Source organism: Chelon labrosus (genome assembly GCF_963514085.1).
Source record: "Chelon labrosus genome assembly, chromosome: 24".
NCBI lineage: Eukaryota > Metazoa > Chordata > Actinopteri > Mugiliformes > Mugilidae > Chelon > Chelon labrosus.
The window spans coordinates 2,415,216-2,432,811 of NC_140357.1; the positions used below are offsets into that span (position 1 = coordinate 2,415,216).

Sequence of the window (17,596 nt, forward strand, 5' to 3'; positions counted from 1 at the left end):
GCGCCAGGGTTTTTGAAATAACGATTCTTTATTCTATTTTTTTTTTGTAACTTATTAAAATATGGATGTAGATGTATTCGAATGGCTTTGCGTAGTCACACCTGCGGCTTACTTACATGACGGGAACATCATTGTGACGGATCGACACACAATTAGGGAGCTTTTCAAGAAATTGTTGATTTTGTTACGTCGGTCAACTTATACATCCTAAAATATACATTTAAAAAGAAGAGATATTTGTGCATCTTAAGTAAGAAAAAAACCCTAGGACACTGCAAAAAAACACTTCATAATGTTCCCGGAAAGAGTCGCGTTTGCGTCAGTCGTCATCATTGTCTCTCTGTCGGAGGCTCCTGGATTTGCCGTTCTGTGTCTTGTTTTTCTTGAACGACGCAGGTCCGCCTTCGTCCCCGAGGGAGGTGATGACGCGCTCCTTGAACCTGGGCTTCGGTTCCGGCGGCAGGTCGGCCGGGGCGCTGGACGCGGCCTCCTCCACCTGGGGCAGCTGTAAGTCCACCTTTGCGCTGGAGAGAGAAATAAAGACAGTCCTTCCTTGTCAACAACACGTACTTTAGCACTTTCGCAGAGTCAAAGCTCGTCGCTGAAGGTCGGCGCACTTACTACGGGTCCTCCTCTTCCTTGATCTGCTCCCAGGCCCCGTACGGATTGGCGCTTTTTGGCTTTTTGGCTTGCCTCGCTCCTCGCGTCACCCTTTCCTCTGCCTTCTCAGGCTCGGCTGCTGCGCTCTGAACCGCTTCCTCTTTTTTCGTCTCTTCGCCATCACCCTTGCTCGGAGCATCGTCACCGGCTTCATCGTCTCCCTCTTCTCCTGAAGGTTCGAGCTCTGCTTTTCTTTTCTGAACACAAAGAGGAGGTTGCGCTTTTTTCCAAACTATTTCAACAAGTTAAAATTGACATTCCCTCATCGTTGGTCGGCGTGTCGACCCCTCACCCTGAAGCTGATCTTTGGGACTTTGGGCTGCTGACTGGCTTGTTCGGGGACTGCAGCTTCCTTAGACGCTGGCGCCCCCGAGTCGGAGCTCTCCTCTCCCCCGGAGAGCGGCTCCGGCTCAGGGGCCAAAGGCTCCTCCTGACTCTCCGCCTCTCCCTCTCTGTTGGAGCCAGAGCTGCCTCCAGACGCCTCATTAGATGGATAGTCTGCCGGCTTCTCCCAACTGGACTCTGAGAGGTGACAGCATGATTACATTATCTCCGTAAAGGAACACAAAATCCAGAAATACGGCAGTTAAAATGAATTCAGACAAAGTTAGATGCTTCACCTCCAGTCTCCGTGTTGTAGTAGTATGTAAAACCATCCGGACTGACGGCTTCCATCCAAGTAGAGCCCGAACTCTAAAGAATAACACTGCATTAACATAGAAACAAGAGAGAATAATCTTGAAAACTAAAGTGAACGAGGATAAATACAAGGAAACTAATAAAATGATTAACCTCAGTCTGTTCAGACTGCGTAGAGGCAGAGCTCCCTCCCTGGGAACCGCCTGGTTTTTCCCATTGAGATTCTGTTGTTAAAGAAAAAACATTGCACCTTCACGGGACATTGACAAATATAGTGGCAAACAGTAGTCGAGATCTGAGCTTTCCTCACCTCCCGTTACTGTGTTGTAGTAGTACACTTGTCCGTCGTCCGTCAAGCCTTCAACCCAAAGTGGCATTTCTGTCTGCTGTCTTGGTTTCTCTACTTTCCTTTGCTGTTTCTTGGGCTGGGGTTTTCGCTGAGGCTGAGACTGAGGCCGAGGCTGAGGCTGAGACTGAGGCCGAGGCTGAGACTGAGGCCGAGGCCGAGGCTGTGGCTGCGGCCCTGACGTTGACGTGGCCTGGGCTGGAGCACTTGCTTGGGCCGGAGAACTTGCTTGGGCCGGAGAACTTGCTTGGGCTGGAGAACTTGATCCTTACGCACAAAAACACTTCATTTAAATACAATTCAAGGAGCAAACGCTTCTCCGTCGAAAATCTATTTTAGGCTCAATGTCGCAAAGTTACCTCGCGATTCCCTTTCCATCCGCTTCAGATCTTCCTCGTACGCTTTCAGCGCAGCCTCCTCCATCGCCGCGAACTGCTTGCACATACGGGCGTCCTGTTTCGCCTTTTCAACGCTCTTCTTCTTAATCTGCAGGAGGGGAGATAGGCTGAGATGAGTGGCTGCAGCTATTAACCAATCAGCAGGCGGCTTCACGGTCAGCGTGTTTACGTCTGGACCTTATCTCTGCTGCCAGTCCTGAGAGTGATGCCAAGGCAGGGAGGTGTTTCTTAGCTATGAGTGTTAATAGTCATAGCATTTAAAAAAAAAAAAAAATCTATGTGCATCTGTGTGTTTGAGTGACCAGCACACGGATGACTTGTCTGTTCTAAAGGAACAAACTCAGTACCATGACATAAGGATGAATCTTGGACTCAAGCAGGCAATCCAATTAATCCAACAGTGCTCTTAATTGGTGACTTGGTCCTACACGAGAGATAGGTGTAGTAGTGAATCACTATCTGCTTGAATACAGTCATTTAAATAAGTAAAATAAATGTGAATACCTCTGAAATTTTGGCAGCCACATTTTCTTTGTGGTTCTTCCCTCTTTCGTGGAACTCAACGCTCTGCAGAGCAAACATTAGAAACATTAGCTTAACGTATTGATACTGTCCTCGACCACAGGGACTACATCTCCTGGACTACTCACAGGCTTATTGTCCGCTATCCAGCACTTGCAGTACTGGCAGAACTTCCTTGGCTGTGACTTCCAGTAGTCAGCCCTGAAAATACACAGAAACGATTGTTAGGAAACAAAACATGAACCACTGTGACTAGGTTTAGCCTGCACAGCTAACGGTGCTAATTTCCTAAATAACTTCAGTGGGCTGCATAATTGTATTCTTGCGTTACTTGTAATAGTACAGAATGTAAGTAGGAAGTCCGAGTGCATCTCACCACTTACATTTTAAACCTTTGGGGTCAACAAACGAGGAATACTTTGAAACGAATCAACCGCTTCCCACATTTGAAGAATGACAACACGGTCCACTAGCAATGGCGTCATCAGCAGTCGCCGTACAAACGAGGCCTCGAGCTCGAAGAAACGAAGCGAAACGATGAAATATAGTAGTAGTGAAAATGTTAAATAAAGGTGTTTAAAAAATAAATAGAAAATAAAAAAAATCGCGTGGTAATAGCTACAAATGTTTGAGAAACTGTTCGTAAAACGGTACGATTACAACTATATCTTACGATAGCATTCAATTTTTGTCACCGTGTCCCATATGGTCTAGCGGTTAGGATTCCTGGTTTTCACCCAGGCGGCCCGGGTTCGACTCCCGGTATGGGAACGTCTGTTTTGTTTTTGGAAATGACACTCTGTGTTATCGTGAAGCTAAGGAAAAGACAGCCAGAAATCAGAAGAAGTATAAACATATTTACAATATATTTCTAATGGGAACCATGCAACCAAAATATACAAAGGCAACTGCATACGTGTCCAGGTTAAACGTGTTAACTGTTCATTAGAATTTCCAAAACAAATAAAAATCTAAATTTTTATGAACGTGAATGTAAACAACAATAAGAGAGGGATTATAACTTCCAAACTTAGGCACACAACCGATGTATTAGAATCGCACTGGGCATGCTTGTGAGAACAAACGACCTTGTGATGTCTATAGTTTTCCTCCCTTTCTTTCTTTATGGAACATTTCCATTAAAAATAATAATAATAATAAATGAAAAAAAGTAAGACGGATTTAACCATGGTTTTGCCGTTTTTTTCCACAGTCTATGGCAGGAGTAAAATAAAAAGAACACATGCAGTCCAAAATACCACATAAAAAATGAAATGATATGCTGGCTATTGCATGTGGTTGCGTCATCACTGAGGGCCAGGGCCAAACGTAACGTCTGAGAGCTGCGACCGACCCTCCACCCGACTGCCCGACTTTGGTTGAGCCGCTTTGCCGGTGGTGCTAATCGGTTTCCCGTCCAGTTCCGTGCCGAAGCTCCGGGGCTGCCCATGAACGGCACCATGGCCGCGTCCTCACACCGGATAATGCTGGGCCCGCTGGTTGCTGCCATCGACCAGGGAACGAGTTCCACTCGGTTTTTGGTAAGACGGAAGCAGTTGGGGAGGGTCTCGGTGTCCCGGTGTCAAGCTAGCGGCTTTATATTAATATCACTCTCATAAACGTGTTAAAGCTAGCCGTGTCCTTGAGGTAATATCCCAGCTCCTGCTTTTATATTTGAGCTGTGGCGTCTTATAATTAATGCACTTTTTTACTTGTGTTGCGTTACAGTGGTAGCATTAGCTACGTTGCTGCTTTAAGAAAAAAAAACTTTAAATGAAGAGTTTTAAATCATGCTGCCTTTACGTGCTCCTTACGGGGAGGGGGAGTTGGTTGCCGCCCTCTTCTTGCACCTCCATGCGCACACCAGAGACACATTTGCGCATGCTCGTAATTTACTCACGTATACATTAAATTGCTATGGGAAAACACCTGCGTCAGAGATTCAATTGATTGAGATTAGCACGTCAGGTGGCATGAATATTTGTATATATTTATTTATATTAAACTTTAAAAGTGATAGCTGTAAGGAGGTAGTGTCAAATACAAATAAAATAACAATATTGCAGTTAAAAAATAAAAAAAATAAAATGTATTTCACAATTTGCATAGGTTGAATGGTTGTATTAAATTATGGCAGCATCTGAAAGAGTGACCAACACTCAGCGGGAGGAGTTAGAAAGTTAGAAAATTTGTATTATTATTGTCATCACTCCACTTCAAAATGACACATGACTTCGGGTTCCTAAAGTAAATGTTTGCTCTGAACTCAAAACTGAATTTGCTTAATTTGCTTTTGTCTTCCTAATATTTGAGCGGTGTTTATGGCCACGGGACATGTGTATTTTGGACTGTGATAATTATGCCTTGAGAAGGTGACACCGGCTCTGTGAGGCCTGCTGTTCCTGATGAAATATTACAGAATGAGGCCTTGAGTGGCATTGTGACTGCCCGCCCTGTTAGCTCACCTTGAATGAGTGAAAAATAAAATATATTGTGTATTTAATAGATCTTTCCAGGGCGTACCCCGCCTCTCGCCTCAGCGACAGCTGGACAGCCTTCACAGGACAAGCGGTTCCAGAAGATGAATGAATGAATGAATGTATTTAATAGTCGACTGAAGCCGCGTTCTTTGTGTCTTTCTTTTTTAGGTGTTTAACGCTAAAACAGCAGAACTCCTCAGCCATCACCAGGTGGAAATCAAACAGAGCTTCCCCAAGGAAGGGTACGTTGAACGTTTCTGTAAATCCTCCAAGTCATCAAGTCTTTCTTAAAGCCTTCACCATACTGATGTGCTGTTACGTGCGTTGTCTCAGATGGGTGGAGGAGGATCCCAAAGAGATCCTGCAGTCGGTGTACGAGTGCATGGAGCGGACGTGCGAAAAGCTGACGCAGCTCAACATAGACATCTCGAACATTAAAGGTACTCGCGCACGGAGCTTTGATTCTTTGTGTCCGTCTGTCTCAAATCGCATCTAAAATCCTTGTCGCTTGCTTTTGTCCAGCTATCGGAGTGACCAACCAAAGAGAGACCACGCTGGTTTGGGACAAAGAGACAGGGGAACCTCTTTACAATGCAATCGGTACAGTTTGTGTCACTATTTGTATCAATCTTGGCGCAGACCTCGTATTCTTTACTGGTAGAAGACATGTAAGTGTAGCTAATGGTTGTTGGATCGGTCTAATTTTGATTGATGTGATTGTGTTTGTATTTAGTGTGGCTGGACTTGAGGACCCAGTCAACAGTTGAGAGACTTATTAATAAAACTCCAGGAAGGAATAAGAACCACTTGAAGGTGAGCCCATTTCTGTTCCTTAAACTTAGCACTTCTGGCCAGATGGTTTTTGTATCGTGACCCTGTCAAAATGACTTTTTTCTAATTGTTTTTCTTTCAGCATAAAACAGGACTCCCGATCAGCACTTACTTCAGCGCAGTGAAGCTTCGCTGGCTGATGGACAACGTGGACGAGGTCCACGAAGCCGTCGTCTCTCACCGCGCCATGTTCGGCACCGTCGACTCCTGGCTCATATGGGTAACCGTTAGACTCCCTCTGTCTTTTTTTGATGTCAGTAAAAAGTTGCATACGTACTTATGTGTGTATATATTCTGCATGGCAGTGTTTGACAGGGGGCAAGTCAGGAGGAGTCCACTGCACAGACGTGACCAACGCCAGCAGAACAATGCTGTTTAACATTCACACGATGGACTGGGACCCAGAGCTTTGCAAGTAAGACAGCTTAGAGTGTAACGTCATCAAAAGTGATGTAAAGGCCAACGACTGTATCAATATGGACAGTGGAACAGCTCCTCAAAAGTGAAGCCAAAGCAAGTAGAGCTCCCCCAGTGGCTGGCTGCAGTATAGGTCATAAGCTCCACCCCCTCCATGTTATTGAATGGGACCCTGGCCAAACTAAAACACTAAAGTACACGTCTAATATTTTTTTTCAAGGATAGTTTCAGTCATTTTAGGCAGTTAATATAGCGTTGATGCACATTCGAGTGTCAATCTTTTGTAAAAGTTTCGTTTTAGTTAGCTATTGGAGCTATAGAAACATGTGACATAAAGGCGACGACCAGTTGCCATGCCAACTGCACCATAAAGTGGTCCGTGAGAGCTGTAAAAAGAAATGAGTACAGTGTATAATCCAGCATTTTTTTGTAACTGGTGGAGGTAGAGTGGAGCTCAGCAATATTCAAACGAAAACGCGAATGAGCCTGGAGCAAGTGTGGGCGGGTCATCGATATCACGGCTATGCATGGCTCCGCTCTCGGCCCGTACCGCGCAGGCTCTGGCTCCAAACTTGGAAAATGGCACCACCCATATACCTGGGAAAATAGCATCAGTTTGGCCAATGCAAGGAAGTGGGCATGCGTCATCCATATTTATATACAGTCTATGGTAAAGGCACAGGTGTGAATAATCACAAGTCAAACATCCCTTCTTTTTTCAGATATTTTGGTATTCCCATGGAGATTTTACCCAGAGTGAGGAGCTCCTCAGAAATATACGGACTCATGGTAAGCCCTCATGAACCCGCCCCGCCTCTAATTTCACTACAATCACTGTATCTATTAATGATTTCATTGCCGTGTCTAGTGTGACTCTAGTGTTGTGTATTTAAGTGCATGAAGGTTGATTGAGAAATTCCTTTAGGCATTTTTTTTTTGTGTGTGCCATTGTCTCTCTTCTCTCACCGGTAGAAAATATGTTCTAGCCGGGTAAGTAATACTCGCCATCCCTATTTTAACCTCACCATGTTAAAAAAAAAAAAAAAAAGGTAACCCGTTCTGCCTCTCCAAAACAAAACACGCCATCAACACAGTGCATTTCCAGGACCTCAGTAGTTTTAATCTGGCTGTAGGAAAGTAGTATTTCAATTTTGCTTTATTGAATAAATCATGAGCAATGACAATTTTAAACATGCTTTAGCTCATTGTTTTGGTTTAGTCGCTTGCACTATTAACTGTTTGAGCTTTCTCTTACTGCTTTGTCTTAGTAAAAATTGTTTTAGTAAAAATTTATCAGCCTGAAAACTTCCCTGAGGAGTTAGGGCAGACCAAAGGAGCTAAATGAGAGAATACAAAATGTAGAAAGTGCAATACATCAAATAAATAGTATTGTGACTACAACAAATCACATCAGTTCCACTAGCAGCACTTGTGGGATAGATTTTCTTTAATTTAATTGTAAAGAAACTGCAAATTGTGTCTACGTATGATAAAACCAACAGCTAGCCTGAGTACAATCACTCAATTAGAATTTTTACTTTTCCATTCTAGTTTCTAGTCAACATTTCTTTTTCCCTTCAAATTTCATGTTGTGCCTTTTTATAACTCACTTTTCAACAAGTATGTAGTTAATACATGTTCTTTTTTAATGCTTTGATGAGTTAATGTTGCGATCACAGCTTGTCACAGCTTGCCCTATCTCACAGGTGTTAAACATAGGGCTGGCGGGCCAAAAGTGGTCCACCAGAGGGCTTAATCTGGCCCGCAGCATAAATTTGCAAAAATTACATAAAAGACTGCAATTTTTCTTATTGAAAATAACCGCTAGTCCTAATTCGTCCACTGTTTTAGTAAGAGAAGCGGACAGAAGACAACACTGAGACCCAGGACTAAACAGAAGACGGCAATGTGCCCAAATTGCACTTAATTTTCTTCATTTAAAAAAAAATATATAAGGATATTTTATTAAATGTAAACATTTTCCTAATTTAACCGTTCTTCTTTGCACTAAAACAAATGGAAACAAATTCGGAGTTGTCGTTAACCCTGCACTATGTGGAGAATAGCAGGTGCAGTTAAAATATCTAATGAAACTAGACAAAATTTTCTTATTTCACGCAATTTAGCAGCATTTCTTTAGTTATTTTGACCCAAACGTCACGGTGCACATATTCACACACTTCAATTGGAAATGTACTGGATGGTCCCCGTCCCCTCATTGCTTCTGTGGTGGCATGCTACTGGGCTGGTTGTCGCCGGCGTCCACACCAGTTAATCCGTCTCCCTCTGCAACATCTCATCACGTCTCCTAAATCTCTTCACTCTTTGACACAGCTGGTTTCTATCTTCTCTCTTTCGAACGTCGAGCCAGAGGAGTGAAGACATTTGTTTTCCCTCTCCGTTAACAAAGTCTAGCGGTAGAATTCAAACATTCCAATAGATATGTTCTCGTTATTTGGCTTCACGCGGTCAAATAATGAGCGTTTCCGTTTTTGTTGTCAGTGTCAGGGCAAAGATGTTGCACAGAGGGATTCTAAACGATGATTTTTGTGGGATCACTGTGGTTGTTTGGACAGTTTTGCATCAGATATGTAGTGCATCGTTAAGATCAGAGACAATGACTGCCAAGATGGACGTTACAAGATGTAACGGTTCATTTTTTCTCTTAAAACAGAAATCAGGTGCTCTTTCCGGTATTCCCATTTCAGGGGTGAGTTCATCTCTCTTTGTACATTTCAGATTCCTCGACGTGCTCTTATATTTTGTGCACTCCCCTTAAATCCCTGCATTTCATCCAAAAACAGTGTCTCGGGGATCAGTCGGCGGCCCTCGTCGGCCAGATGTGTTTCCAGGACGGCCAAGCTAAAAACACGTAGGTGGATTAGCGCTCTGTCGACGCTGCTCGCGCTTTGATAGAATTTAAAGTTAGTCTTTGTGTTTGTAGGTACGGCACCGGCTGCTTTCTCCTGCGAAACACTGGATCCAAGGTACACCACGCGCGTTGTAAACTAAAATATAACACAACATCGTCTGCGTACACGGATCAGCGTTGCTATTGTGTCTGTTTTACAGCCTGTTATGTCTGATCACGGCCTTCTGACCACTGTGGCTTACAAACTGGGTCGGGACAAACCCGCCTGTTATGCACTGGAGGTAGAGCATCTTAAACACTAATGCTACTTGGCTAAAAAGGAAGATTTCTCAGTTTATTTATCTTTGTTTCTTCCAGGGCTCCGTGGCTATTGCCGGAGCCGTGGTCCGCTGGCTGCAGGACAATCTGGGGATCATCGGCTCGTCTGAAGAGCTCGGTACATCCTGCAATTATAAACATTGTACGTGCTTGGATCTTTATATTTCCAGAGCATTTTGTTTAACTTTGTCCGCTTCCCCGTGCAGAGAAGTTGGCGGCATCAGTCGGCACATCCTACGGTTGTTACTTCGTTCCCGCGTTCTCTGGGCTTTACGCGCCGTACTGGGAGCCCAGCGCAAGAGGGTACGATTGAGATCGACTCGCAATGCGGCAAATGTCCGACAATGTCTTAATCTTTTTGTTTTTGTGTGGCAGGATCATTTGCGGGTTAACTCAGTTTACTAATAAGAGTCACGTGGCGTTTGCAGCCCTGGAAGCTGTTTGTTTCCAGACACGAGAGGTGAGAGCTTTTAAAGTCGTCGCATTTGATCATTTTATTATCGATATCAGATCTTTGAAAATTTTTTTTTCTCTATTGGAATATTTTGTCTGGACGCAGATACTGGACGCCATGAATCAGGACAGCGGCATCCCGCTAACCCAGCTCCAGGTGGACGGAGGGATGACGTCCAACCGGCTGCTTATGCAGCTGCAGGCCGACATCCTCTGCATCCCCGTCGGTAAGACCTCTATCTCTCTCTCTCTTTCTCGGGTGTCTCAGTTTTCAGGTATCTCTTTAAGATGCCAAAAAAAAGAGAAACTGTTGCAGCCACGTCATTGCAAATTCAACAGACCATGGCAGCGCCCAAACTGGTTCTGCAGCCACGAGTTCACCGTGATGGTAGCACATAATTGGGTGTGTTACGACTGCCATTTCCTTGTCACATTTTTAAATTTATATGCCAAAATGCTTTTAGGACATTAAAAAAACTCCAACTGTCCAACACAGTTTCAAAGAATTAAAAACCCCTTGAGCCTGCATTCTTTGTAACGGCCACCAGGAGGCGACTCCACTGGTTCTCAAAAAGAAAGCCTGTTTAAGTTTACCACATAAAAAAAAGTCTGTTTGGGTCTAATAACCGGTGTAGATTCTTTCCCCAGTAAAGACTTGTGCCCATTGCCTCTTTCAGTGAAGCCGTCCATGCCCGAGACCACGGCCCTCGGCGCCGCCATGGCAGCAGGAGCGGCGGAGGGGGTGAGCGTGTGGAGCCTGAACCCAGAGGACCTGAGCGAGGTCACGTCGGAGAAGTTCGAGCCCCAGATCAACCCCGAAGGTACACCCAGCCGCCTCCTATAACCACGTAGCTTCTGCTTCAGAGTATCTGAAGCTGTTTGTCTCTCGTCGACAGAGAGCGAGTTCCGGTACGCCCGGTGGAAGAAGGCGGTGGAGAGGTCCATGAACTGGGAGACGACGGAGCCCGTTTGTAACGGAAACGGTGAGCGGGGTCTCGGGTTAAAATGTGGCTTGTGACCAACTAAGATGACCGCGTGAAGGCCTCATGTGAAGCACTAGACTAGATAAAATAGAATTTCAGGCTTCTTCCTGTTGCTCAGATTCAGTTTTGTGTCTCTCCTCCAACCTAAAGGCGAGACCAGCATCTTCAGCAGCGTCCCGCTCGGCTTCTACATCATGGGCAGCATGTTGATGCTGATTGGCGCAAAGTACATCTCAGGTCAGTGTCCGTCCGACGTTCTTTTTGTCCTGGGGTATTATTACTAACACCGGTTCTTTTAGAAGAAGAAAAAAAAGTGTGTGGAAAAAAAAAAAAAAAGGTCACCACCTGTTCTCTACCAGGAAGTGTTCACGCTGCATGATAACACGGTGTTTGTGTTCTGGCACGCTCTTGCCAGCATTTTTCTGAACCGATCTTGTAATGAATTTTGTTTTGTCACGCAACCTTGATCGAAGCATGAATGAGGCTTTTTATTGAGAGTTTTCTCAGATCCCTCACGTGACTCTTGTTTTTCCGTCCACATTAGGCCACGACTAGACTCGGGCTGCTGCAGGTCAAAGCAAAGACACCCCCCCGTCGCGCCGGACCACCGCTCACACCCTCTTACCCTCCAAAAACCATTCCAGAAGAAAGACTCTAACGCCGAAACTGGAACAGCGGGACGTCCTCGAGCTGACTAGTGGGATTTCTTTCCTTATCATTCTCTTGTTTTTCCTCCGTGGCCGACAAGAACACGCTGACGCATGAATTCTAGGAGGAGGAAGGCGCACGCAGTGTTAATGTTTTCCCCCGTCTCTGCTAAACATTGACCTTTCACACAGACATTTTAGCGCACTTTATATTGTATTATGTCTCATAGACGCCTGGTACTAACGCAACAACTCTACGTGTATATATGTATAGATCTGAAGGCTTTGGGATTGTGATAGCTTGCCGCGTAGCGATAGAAAAAGCACGGGGAATGAAGCGAGGTGGCTTTTAGTCGAGTTCTGCAAACTTGAATCTTGAAATCTTGACACACGTGTTGCGTAATGACGGACAGACACGCGGCGAAGGCCTGAGTGAAACCGCTGTTTAAAATGATTTAATACGGACAAATGCGGCCTTCGGCTCGCACGTAAGCAGCTCCGTTGCACGAAAGCGACTTTTGGGAGGGACCCCGGAGGCGAGCAGACGCATTTATCCTGTCGGCCGGCGCGCGGATCTGCAACGGACGAGAAAAAGCCAGTGTTTGCTCTGCACAGTCCCGCGGTTATTTATTAAATTATACGGCGCTGTGAAACGATTCTATCGGGGCATATTTATTGACCGCACTGTAAATATGGAAATGGCTTCGACTGTGAAGACGTTGACATTGTTCTCCCTTATTTGTGTTGTTCGGTTTCTCGTCACATTAAAAGAGAATTTAACCCGACTTGTTGTGTTTTCTGTTTCAAATGTCAAAAAAAGAGCGACGGGTTTAGCTCGGACCAGGTGTTTGTACAGTGTCAAATATCGACAAATGACGTCAAGTATTTAAAAGTGGAAAACTCCCCCAAAAGTTAAACTGTGTTTTCTTACGTGTAGTGTTTTATTTCACTTAACTGCAGCCCCTCTTAAAGCCATTTGTATATGGTCCCAGATTGAATGACTATTCTTTCATTGAGGGTCAGAGCTGTGTAATCTAAGCCTTCAGGAACAAGGAAAAAAAACATATCCGACCATCTCTGTTTTTGTAGTTTTGTGAAGAGGAGCAATGAGGAACTGATAAATTAAAAAAAACTACGCCACAGCTTTACAACCAGGAAACTGTTTGTGTAACTCAATCATCTTTAAAGATCGTTAAAAAAGATGTAGGAAGTTATTTATGTATTTATTGGAGTTGTGTTGCCGTGTTAACACTTTTAACTGGAGCAACAAATCCACCTGTGGCTTCTTCCCCCCCCCCCCCCGCTCTCATGTCGTGTCCAAACACCCACACTCTGGTCCTGGACAGTCTGCCTTTCTCCACTGGTGGGGGAAATCCCGACAAATATTATCTGTTGAAGAAGGGAGTGGTTTGTTCCAACAACACTGTTATTTAATACTTGTGTTCAGTTTGCGTTGGCTCTTCCTGCTCCTTCTTAGCCAGTGAGTTTGAATCTTTCTGTTTTCAGACAAACCTTTGAAGGTGTTTCAAATGGAAAAAGCAGGTTTCTACTTGTCTGACCTTTAGGATCAAGTCTGAACAGGAGGGAGGCTCTGCTTTGGTTCCAGTGAGAAACCTCTCAACCAGGAAGCTGCGTGTCAGGTGTTGGGAGGGGGGCGTTTTGCGTGGCAGTTGTTCCTCGTTTCTGAGGTAGGAAGGCGCGGCGGCCGCCTGTTAGTTCCACTCCTCCCACGCCCGCTGCCTCGGGCCCGACCTGCGCGGACTGGCTTGTTTGTTTGCAGGTGTGGAAGCGGAGAAGACTGCAGTACCAGGCGGCGGGGGACGAAAAACATGCTGGATCCGAGGGGGAACGAGGCCAGGGGGCCCGCGGTGGACTTTGGCCAGAGTTACCAAGGTGGGTTTGTGATGAGGTTGGTAATCTGAGGAGCTGTAACCTTGCCATGGCTTGTATTGTTCCCAAGACACAAGGAATGAGGAAGTCACAGTGTTGACATTGGAGAACTTCACCTCAGGTCAACTTTGGTTTGTTTTTTTTAATGTTGCTGAATTCAAAACCAAACAGTTTTACCTTGAAACTGAGCAAAATGAGGAGTTTTTGACTGCATTTGGGTGTGAGCTGTGACTGTGGAGAGTTTCCTCTGTCTCAGTGACGCAGGTGCTGTCACTCACACTAATGAAAGCTGCTTTCTGTTCAGGCCGGAGGCTCTTTCTGACGAGCTCTGTGAGTAAAACCTGTGCTTACCTGCTCATGCGGTCCAAACTGTCTGCAGAGAAACAGCAAGACACTTTGAGTGTTTACATTTTTTCTGCTTTAAAGTGATCAGATAACGTCAGAGATCTGTGGGAGGAGGGCAGACTTTTCCTTCCCGTGTCGGTTGTGTCACGCAGGGTGTATCTTTTGGAGCGTGAAGGATCACTGATCCAAACTCCACCTGTGCTCGCAGGCTTTCTGATCGCCGAGGCCAAGCAGAGCCAAGGATGCCTGTCGACCGGGTATAAGAAGAACACGGTGAAAGAGCTGCTGATGATGAGACGCCGGGCGGGTCAAGTGGAACAGGTGCTCCCTCTCAATGTTTAACGTGATGGTAGATTTCTTTTGGTGTGAGAGAGAGAATCAAGTGTTGATGAGCGTTTTCCTCGCAGAACGGCTCGCAGGACAACAACAACAAACACCCGGAGCCCAAGGTCAAGTGTGCTAAATATGAAGTGTATCCCGGCGACGTGAGCCCTCATCACTTTGTCCCTCCCGCGCCGGGGAACCCCCAGTTTCCCCCAGAGAACGGGACTCCTCGTCTGACGCACTTCCCGGGAGATGTGCGGGGGCCCGAGGCTCCCCCGACCCAGGAGGCCAAGATGACTTTGTTTCAGTGGCAAATCCAGCAGGAGGCGCAGAAGGTGGAGGCGCTGCCCGACGAGCAGCTGGTGGCACAGGATGCGGACGGAGACACGTACGTGTGAACGAAAGGATATAGGTTAAGGTTTGGGATGCAGGAAAGAAAGATAATTCATTATGATAATGGGTAGATTGAAATAGTTCAAATATATTTACTCAAGTGCTGTACTTTGAAGGAATAATTGTTACTGCAATAGTTTACAAAAAGTTCCTTCAAAATAAAGTATTTAATTATGAAAAGTTGAATATTTAAAAGCTTGTAATAGTTGAGACTTTAATTTCTATAGCAGTTCAATACATGTTGAATGTTAATGGGACAGAAATAGTAAGTATTTAATGGTAAACACTGACTGAGAGTGTTTGACTGCACGGTGGGTGCTTTTATTTTAGAGTATACTGTCGATGCATTAGACTAAACTGTAATGAAGTCAACTAAAGCACTGTCTTTTTGATGCATATCTGTTTTTGAGCTGTCCATTTTGTCCTGCAGGTTTCTCCACATAGCAGTGGCTCAAGGTAGACGGGCTATGGCTTATGTGCTGGCCGCCAAGATGGCCAGATGCGGCTCCCTGGATCTAAAAGAACACAATGGACAGGTAAGGATGCTCAGGCCTAGTAGTTGTAAATGCGTAAAGGTTGTTTTTTTTTTTTTTTTTTCTCCCAATCTAAGCTGTACTCTGTCTCTACGCACAGACTGCTCTGCAAATTGCCGTGGCCACCAATCAGCACCTGATTCTCCAGGACCTGCTGTCGCACGGAGCTCAGATCAACACCAGAGACTTCTGGGGTCGCTCTCCCCTGCACGTGTGCGCTCAGAAAGGTCATTTGTCTAGCCTTCAGGTGAGTTATGTGTTGAGTTCAGCCTTTAAAGTAAATATAGGAGGAGAAGTGTCTTGTTTAAAGGTAACACTGTCTGTAACAATAAGCTTTGAGTCTTTTACAATGTTTTTTCTTAACAGTGTAATCCAAAAGTAGTTTTTTCAGTCCAACTGCCTTTAAATTAGGAAATGATTTTTATAGAAATGAGTTTATGTACTTAGTGAACAGATAAGTCTTTTATGTTTCCTTTGCATGTTTGACTGTTATGTTGTATTGACTCAGCTGTGGTGTGGTTATGTGACTTGTCAATTAGTAACTTCTGCAGTTAATCTTTGTGCCGTCCACCTTTGACTCATAATGGGTAATCTTGGCTTGAATGCGTTGTGTCATTTGCATGTTGTTACTTGTGCAGAGCATTTGGAAGGGCCTGACTGGGAAAGCCATGGACATAGAAATGTTCAACTATGATGGTGAGTGTTTGTCTGAAACATTGAAGCTGTTGGTGTCATCAAGGTGATTTAATGTTGTCCTTTGTGTATGTAGGTTTGACTCCTCTTCATTCAGCTGTGTTGGCTCACAACGCTGTGGTCAAAGAGATGAGGTGTCTGGACAAGCCCTGTTCGTACATGTTGATGGAGCTGAGTCAGAGGAAGAAGAGGTTTGGTGACTGCATCCACACTCTGCTGCAGATGGGTGCCTCGTATGCCACTAAGGTTCATTGTGTTTATGGAATAAAGCAGAGTAATGTGTTTGATATGGCTTCATGTTGACTAATGTGTCATTTGTGCAGGATCTGAAAAGTGGGAGGACCTGTTTACACATGGCAGCTGAAGAGGCCAACACTGATCTGTTGAACATCTTGTTTGATCAGTCTCCTTCACTAGCCATTGTAAACATCAAGGTCAGTAGTAGCAATATGGTGATATTTTTGGAAATTCCCCACAGAGAATGAATGGGCTTATGGAGGCCCCACGAAGATAGAAGATAGAAGATAGAAGATAGGTTCTGCACCACTGCCCTGCACCCAAAAAAATTGCTGAAACTGTCAAAACCTTCACACATGCCATTTATTGCCTTTTTCTAAACATTACAAATAAACCACATTGCTTTCTTTACAGACCTTCAGTGGAAACACACCACTACACATTGTGAGCTCTTTACAATGTCACAACAATCAACTGGAGGCTGTTAAACTGCTCATGAGAAAAGGAGCAGACCCTGGAATAAGAAACATTGAAAATGAGCTGCCTTCACAACTTGTACCTGAGGGGCCAATTGGTGAAAAGGTAACATCTCCAAACACTTGACGTTAACTTTAGCGTAGCATTACAAACTCAATCAACGCTAACATTTGCTTTTCGGTCCCCCAGATACGACAGATCCTGAGGGGGAAACACGTTCACGCTTAAGTGAAGCTCAAGAACACTGTCAGTTAGACAGTCAACACTATGGAAATTTGCCAGCTAAAGGCAGATGGTTGTGGTTTCAGTGAAACATCTCAATTGTTTGTTACCATGTAACATTACACTTTAACTTTACTTTTTAACCATTAGCATTACTTTAGAAATTCATGTATTAACTTAGATTTAGTTACTTTTAAGAGCTTCACCTTGTTTACCATTAATGCCAAATGTACTCTGCAATAATACTCAATTACATATGTTGGATACTGAAATTTTATTTTGGGTTCGGACAATAAAAACATTCAAAAAAGACAGTTGGAGTAGTTTCTTAATGGACTTACATACTAGGGCCTCCGTCCAGTTCTCCCAGGCACTTTACACTCTCAGAGCCTACAATGAGGTACAGACATTTGCAATCATGAATGGAAAAAGGCAGCACTTTCAAATAGAAAATGATTCTGGACAACACTTCTCTGCAGTCTTTACTCACCTCAAAGCCAGACCACACTTCAGTTCATTTCTTCTTCCTGCGATGACGATCACCAGGTGCAAAACAGTCCGCCACTGATCATGGGCAACACCAAGAAGCTGAAGACCGTGAGGAGGTAGGGAGGGGACACAAGGCTCAGCTGGCTCACCGTCACCTGACACAGAAGACAACTTTGTAACTCGGCCGATATCGTTTAGGGAATCAAAACTATAACACTTGGAAAACTTTGCCCTTACCTGAGCCGCCAACAGGACCCAGATGAGCACGTGGACAATGTTTAGTTTACGGATTTCAGACTTGCTGCAAGTAAAAATTTTAAATTGGACGTCAGTGACTCCAATGCACACAAAACAATACCTTTGCACGCAACGGTAGTCTTGCAACCAATCGGAGCCAGAGCTGTTATTCTTTTGTATATAACCGTCC

The 17,596-nt window shown here is 44.7% G+C and overlaps 3 protein-coding genes across 4 annotated transcripts; 2 read left to right on the top strand and 1 right to left on the bottom strand.

Annotated features, from left to right (window-relative positions):
* Positions 1 to 65: 65 nt before the first annotated feature.
* wbp4 (WW domain binding protein 4) lies at positions 66 to 3,026 on the bottom strand. Its single transcript, XM_084574627.1, has 10 exons — positions 2,949 to 3,026; positions 2,694 to 2,766; positions 2,548 to 2,610; positions 2,005 to 2,131; positions 1,610 to 1,912; positions 1,453 to 1,523; positions 1,281 to 1,353; positions 953 to 1,182; positions 622 to 857; positions 66 to 524 (listed from the first exon to the last, which is right to left on the bottom strand). Coding segments are annotated over exons 1-10 (1,383 nt in total). The 5' UTR covers positions 2,951 to 3,026; the 3' UTR covers positions 66 to 319.
* Positions 3,027 to 3,920: 894 nt separating this feature from the next.
* Positions 3,921 to 12,351, top strand: LOC311509618 (glycerol kinase). 2 transcript variants are annotated; one of them, XM_084574850.1, is made up of 21 exons: positions 3,921 to 4,106; positions 5,214 to 5,287; positions 5,379 to 5,485; positions 5,568 to 5,645; positions 5,779 to 5,858; positions 5,959 to 6,096; positions 6,182 to 6,291; positions 7,016 to 7,082; positions 7,266 to 7,283; positions 8,968 to 9,003; positions 9,098 to 9,165; positions 9,238 to 9,280; positions 9,366 to 9,446; positions 9,523 to 9,601; positions 9,690 to 9,786; positions 9,859 to 9,943; positions 10,043 to 10,163; positions 10,614 to 10,757; positions 10,833 to 10,919; positions 11,070 to 11,156; positions 11,464 to 12,351. In XM_084574850.1, exons 1-21 carry the CDS (start codon positions 4,014 to 4,016, stop codon positions 11,472 to 11,474), a joined length of 1,704 nt encoding a protein of 567 aa, XP_084430976.1. In that variant the 5' UTR covers positions 3,921 to 4,013; the 3' UTR covers positions 11,475 to 12,351. The 2 variants fall into 2 exon arrangements, with proteins under 2 accessions (XP_084430976.1, XP_084430977.1); XM_084574851.1 differs by lacking the exon at positions 7,266 to 7,283.
* A 955-nt stretch (positions 12,352 to 13,306) lies between these two features.
* Positions 13,307 to 16,977, top strand: LOC311509494 (NF-kappa-B inhibitor zeta-like). The gene is made up of 10 exons (XM_084574736.1): positions 13,307 to 13,459; positions 14,010 to 14,122; positions 14,209 to 14,513; positions 14,949 to 15,054; positions 15,152 to 15,298; positions 15,690 to 15,747; positions 15,821 to 15,990; positions 16,068 to 16,178; positions 16,396 to 16,563; positions 16,648 to 16,977. Exons 1-10 carry the CDS (start codon positions 13,396 to 13,398, stop codon positions 16,684 to 16,686), a joined length of 1,281 nt encoding a protein of 426 aa, XP_084430862.1. The 5' UTR covers positions 13,307 to 13,395; the 3' UTR covers positions 16,687 to 16,977.
* The last annotated feature ends 619 nt before the right edge of the window (positions 16,978 to 17,596 follow it).

Excerpts from the sequence above, each read along its gene's own strand:
- LOC311509618 (XM_084574850.1), top strand. The coding sequence starts at position 4,014 with ATGAACGGCACCATGGCCGCGTCCTCACACCGGATAATGCTGGGCCCG. Across the intron at positions 4,107-5,213 it reads CGAGTTCCACTCGGTTTTTG|GTGTTTAACGCTAAAACAGC; the intron begins GTAAGACGGAAG and ends TTTCTTTTTTAG. Across the intron at positions 9,602-9,689 it reads CGGCTCGTCTGAAGAGCTCG|AGAAGTTGGCGGCATCAGTC; the intron begins GTACATCCTGCA and ends TTCCCCGTGCAG.
- LOC311509494 (XM_084574736.1), top strand. The coding sequence starts at position 13,396 with ATGCTGGATCCGAGGGGGAACGAGGCCAGGGGGCCCGCGGTGGACTTT. Across the intron at positions 15,055-15,151 it reads TAAAAGAACACAATGGACAG|ACTGCTCTGCAAATTGCCGT; the intron begins GTAAGGATGCTC and ends CTCTACGCACAG. Across the intron at positions 16,564-16,647 it reads AGGGGCCAATTGGTGAAAAG|ATACGACAGATCCTGAGGGG; the intron begins GTAACATCTCCA and ends TCGGTCCCCCAG.
- wbp4 (XM_084574627.1), bottom strand. Across the intron at positions 2,611-2,693 it reads GGATAGCGGACAATAAGCCT|AGCGTTGAGTTCCACGAAAG; the intron begins GTGAGTAGTCCA and ends TTTGCTCTGCAG. Across the intron at positions 1,183-1,280 it reads CTACAACACGGAGACTGGAG|AGTCCAGTTGGGAGAAGCCG; the intron begins GTGAAGCATCTA and ends GTCACCTCTCAG.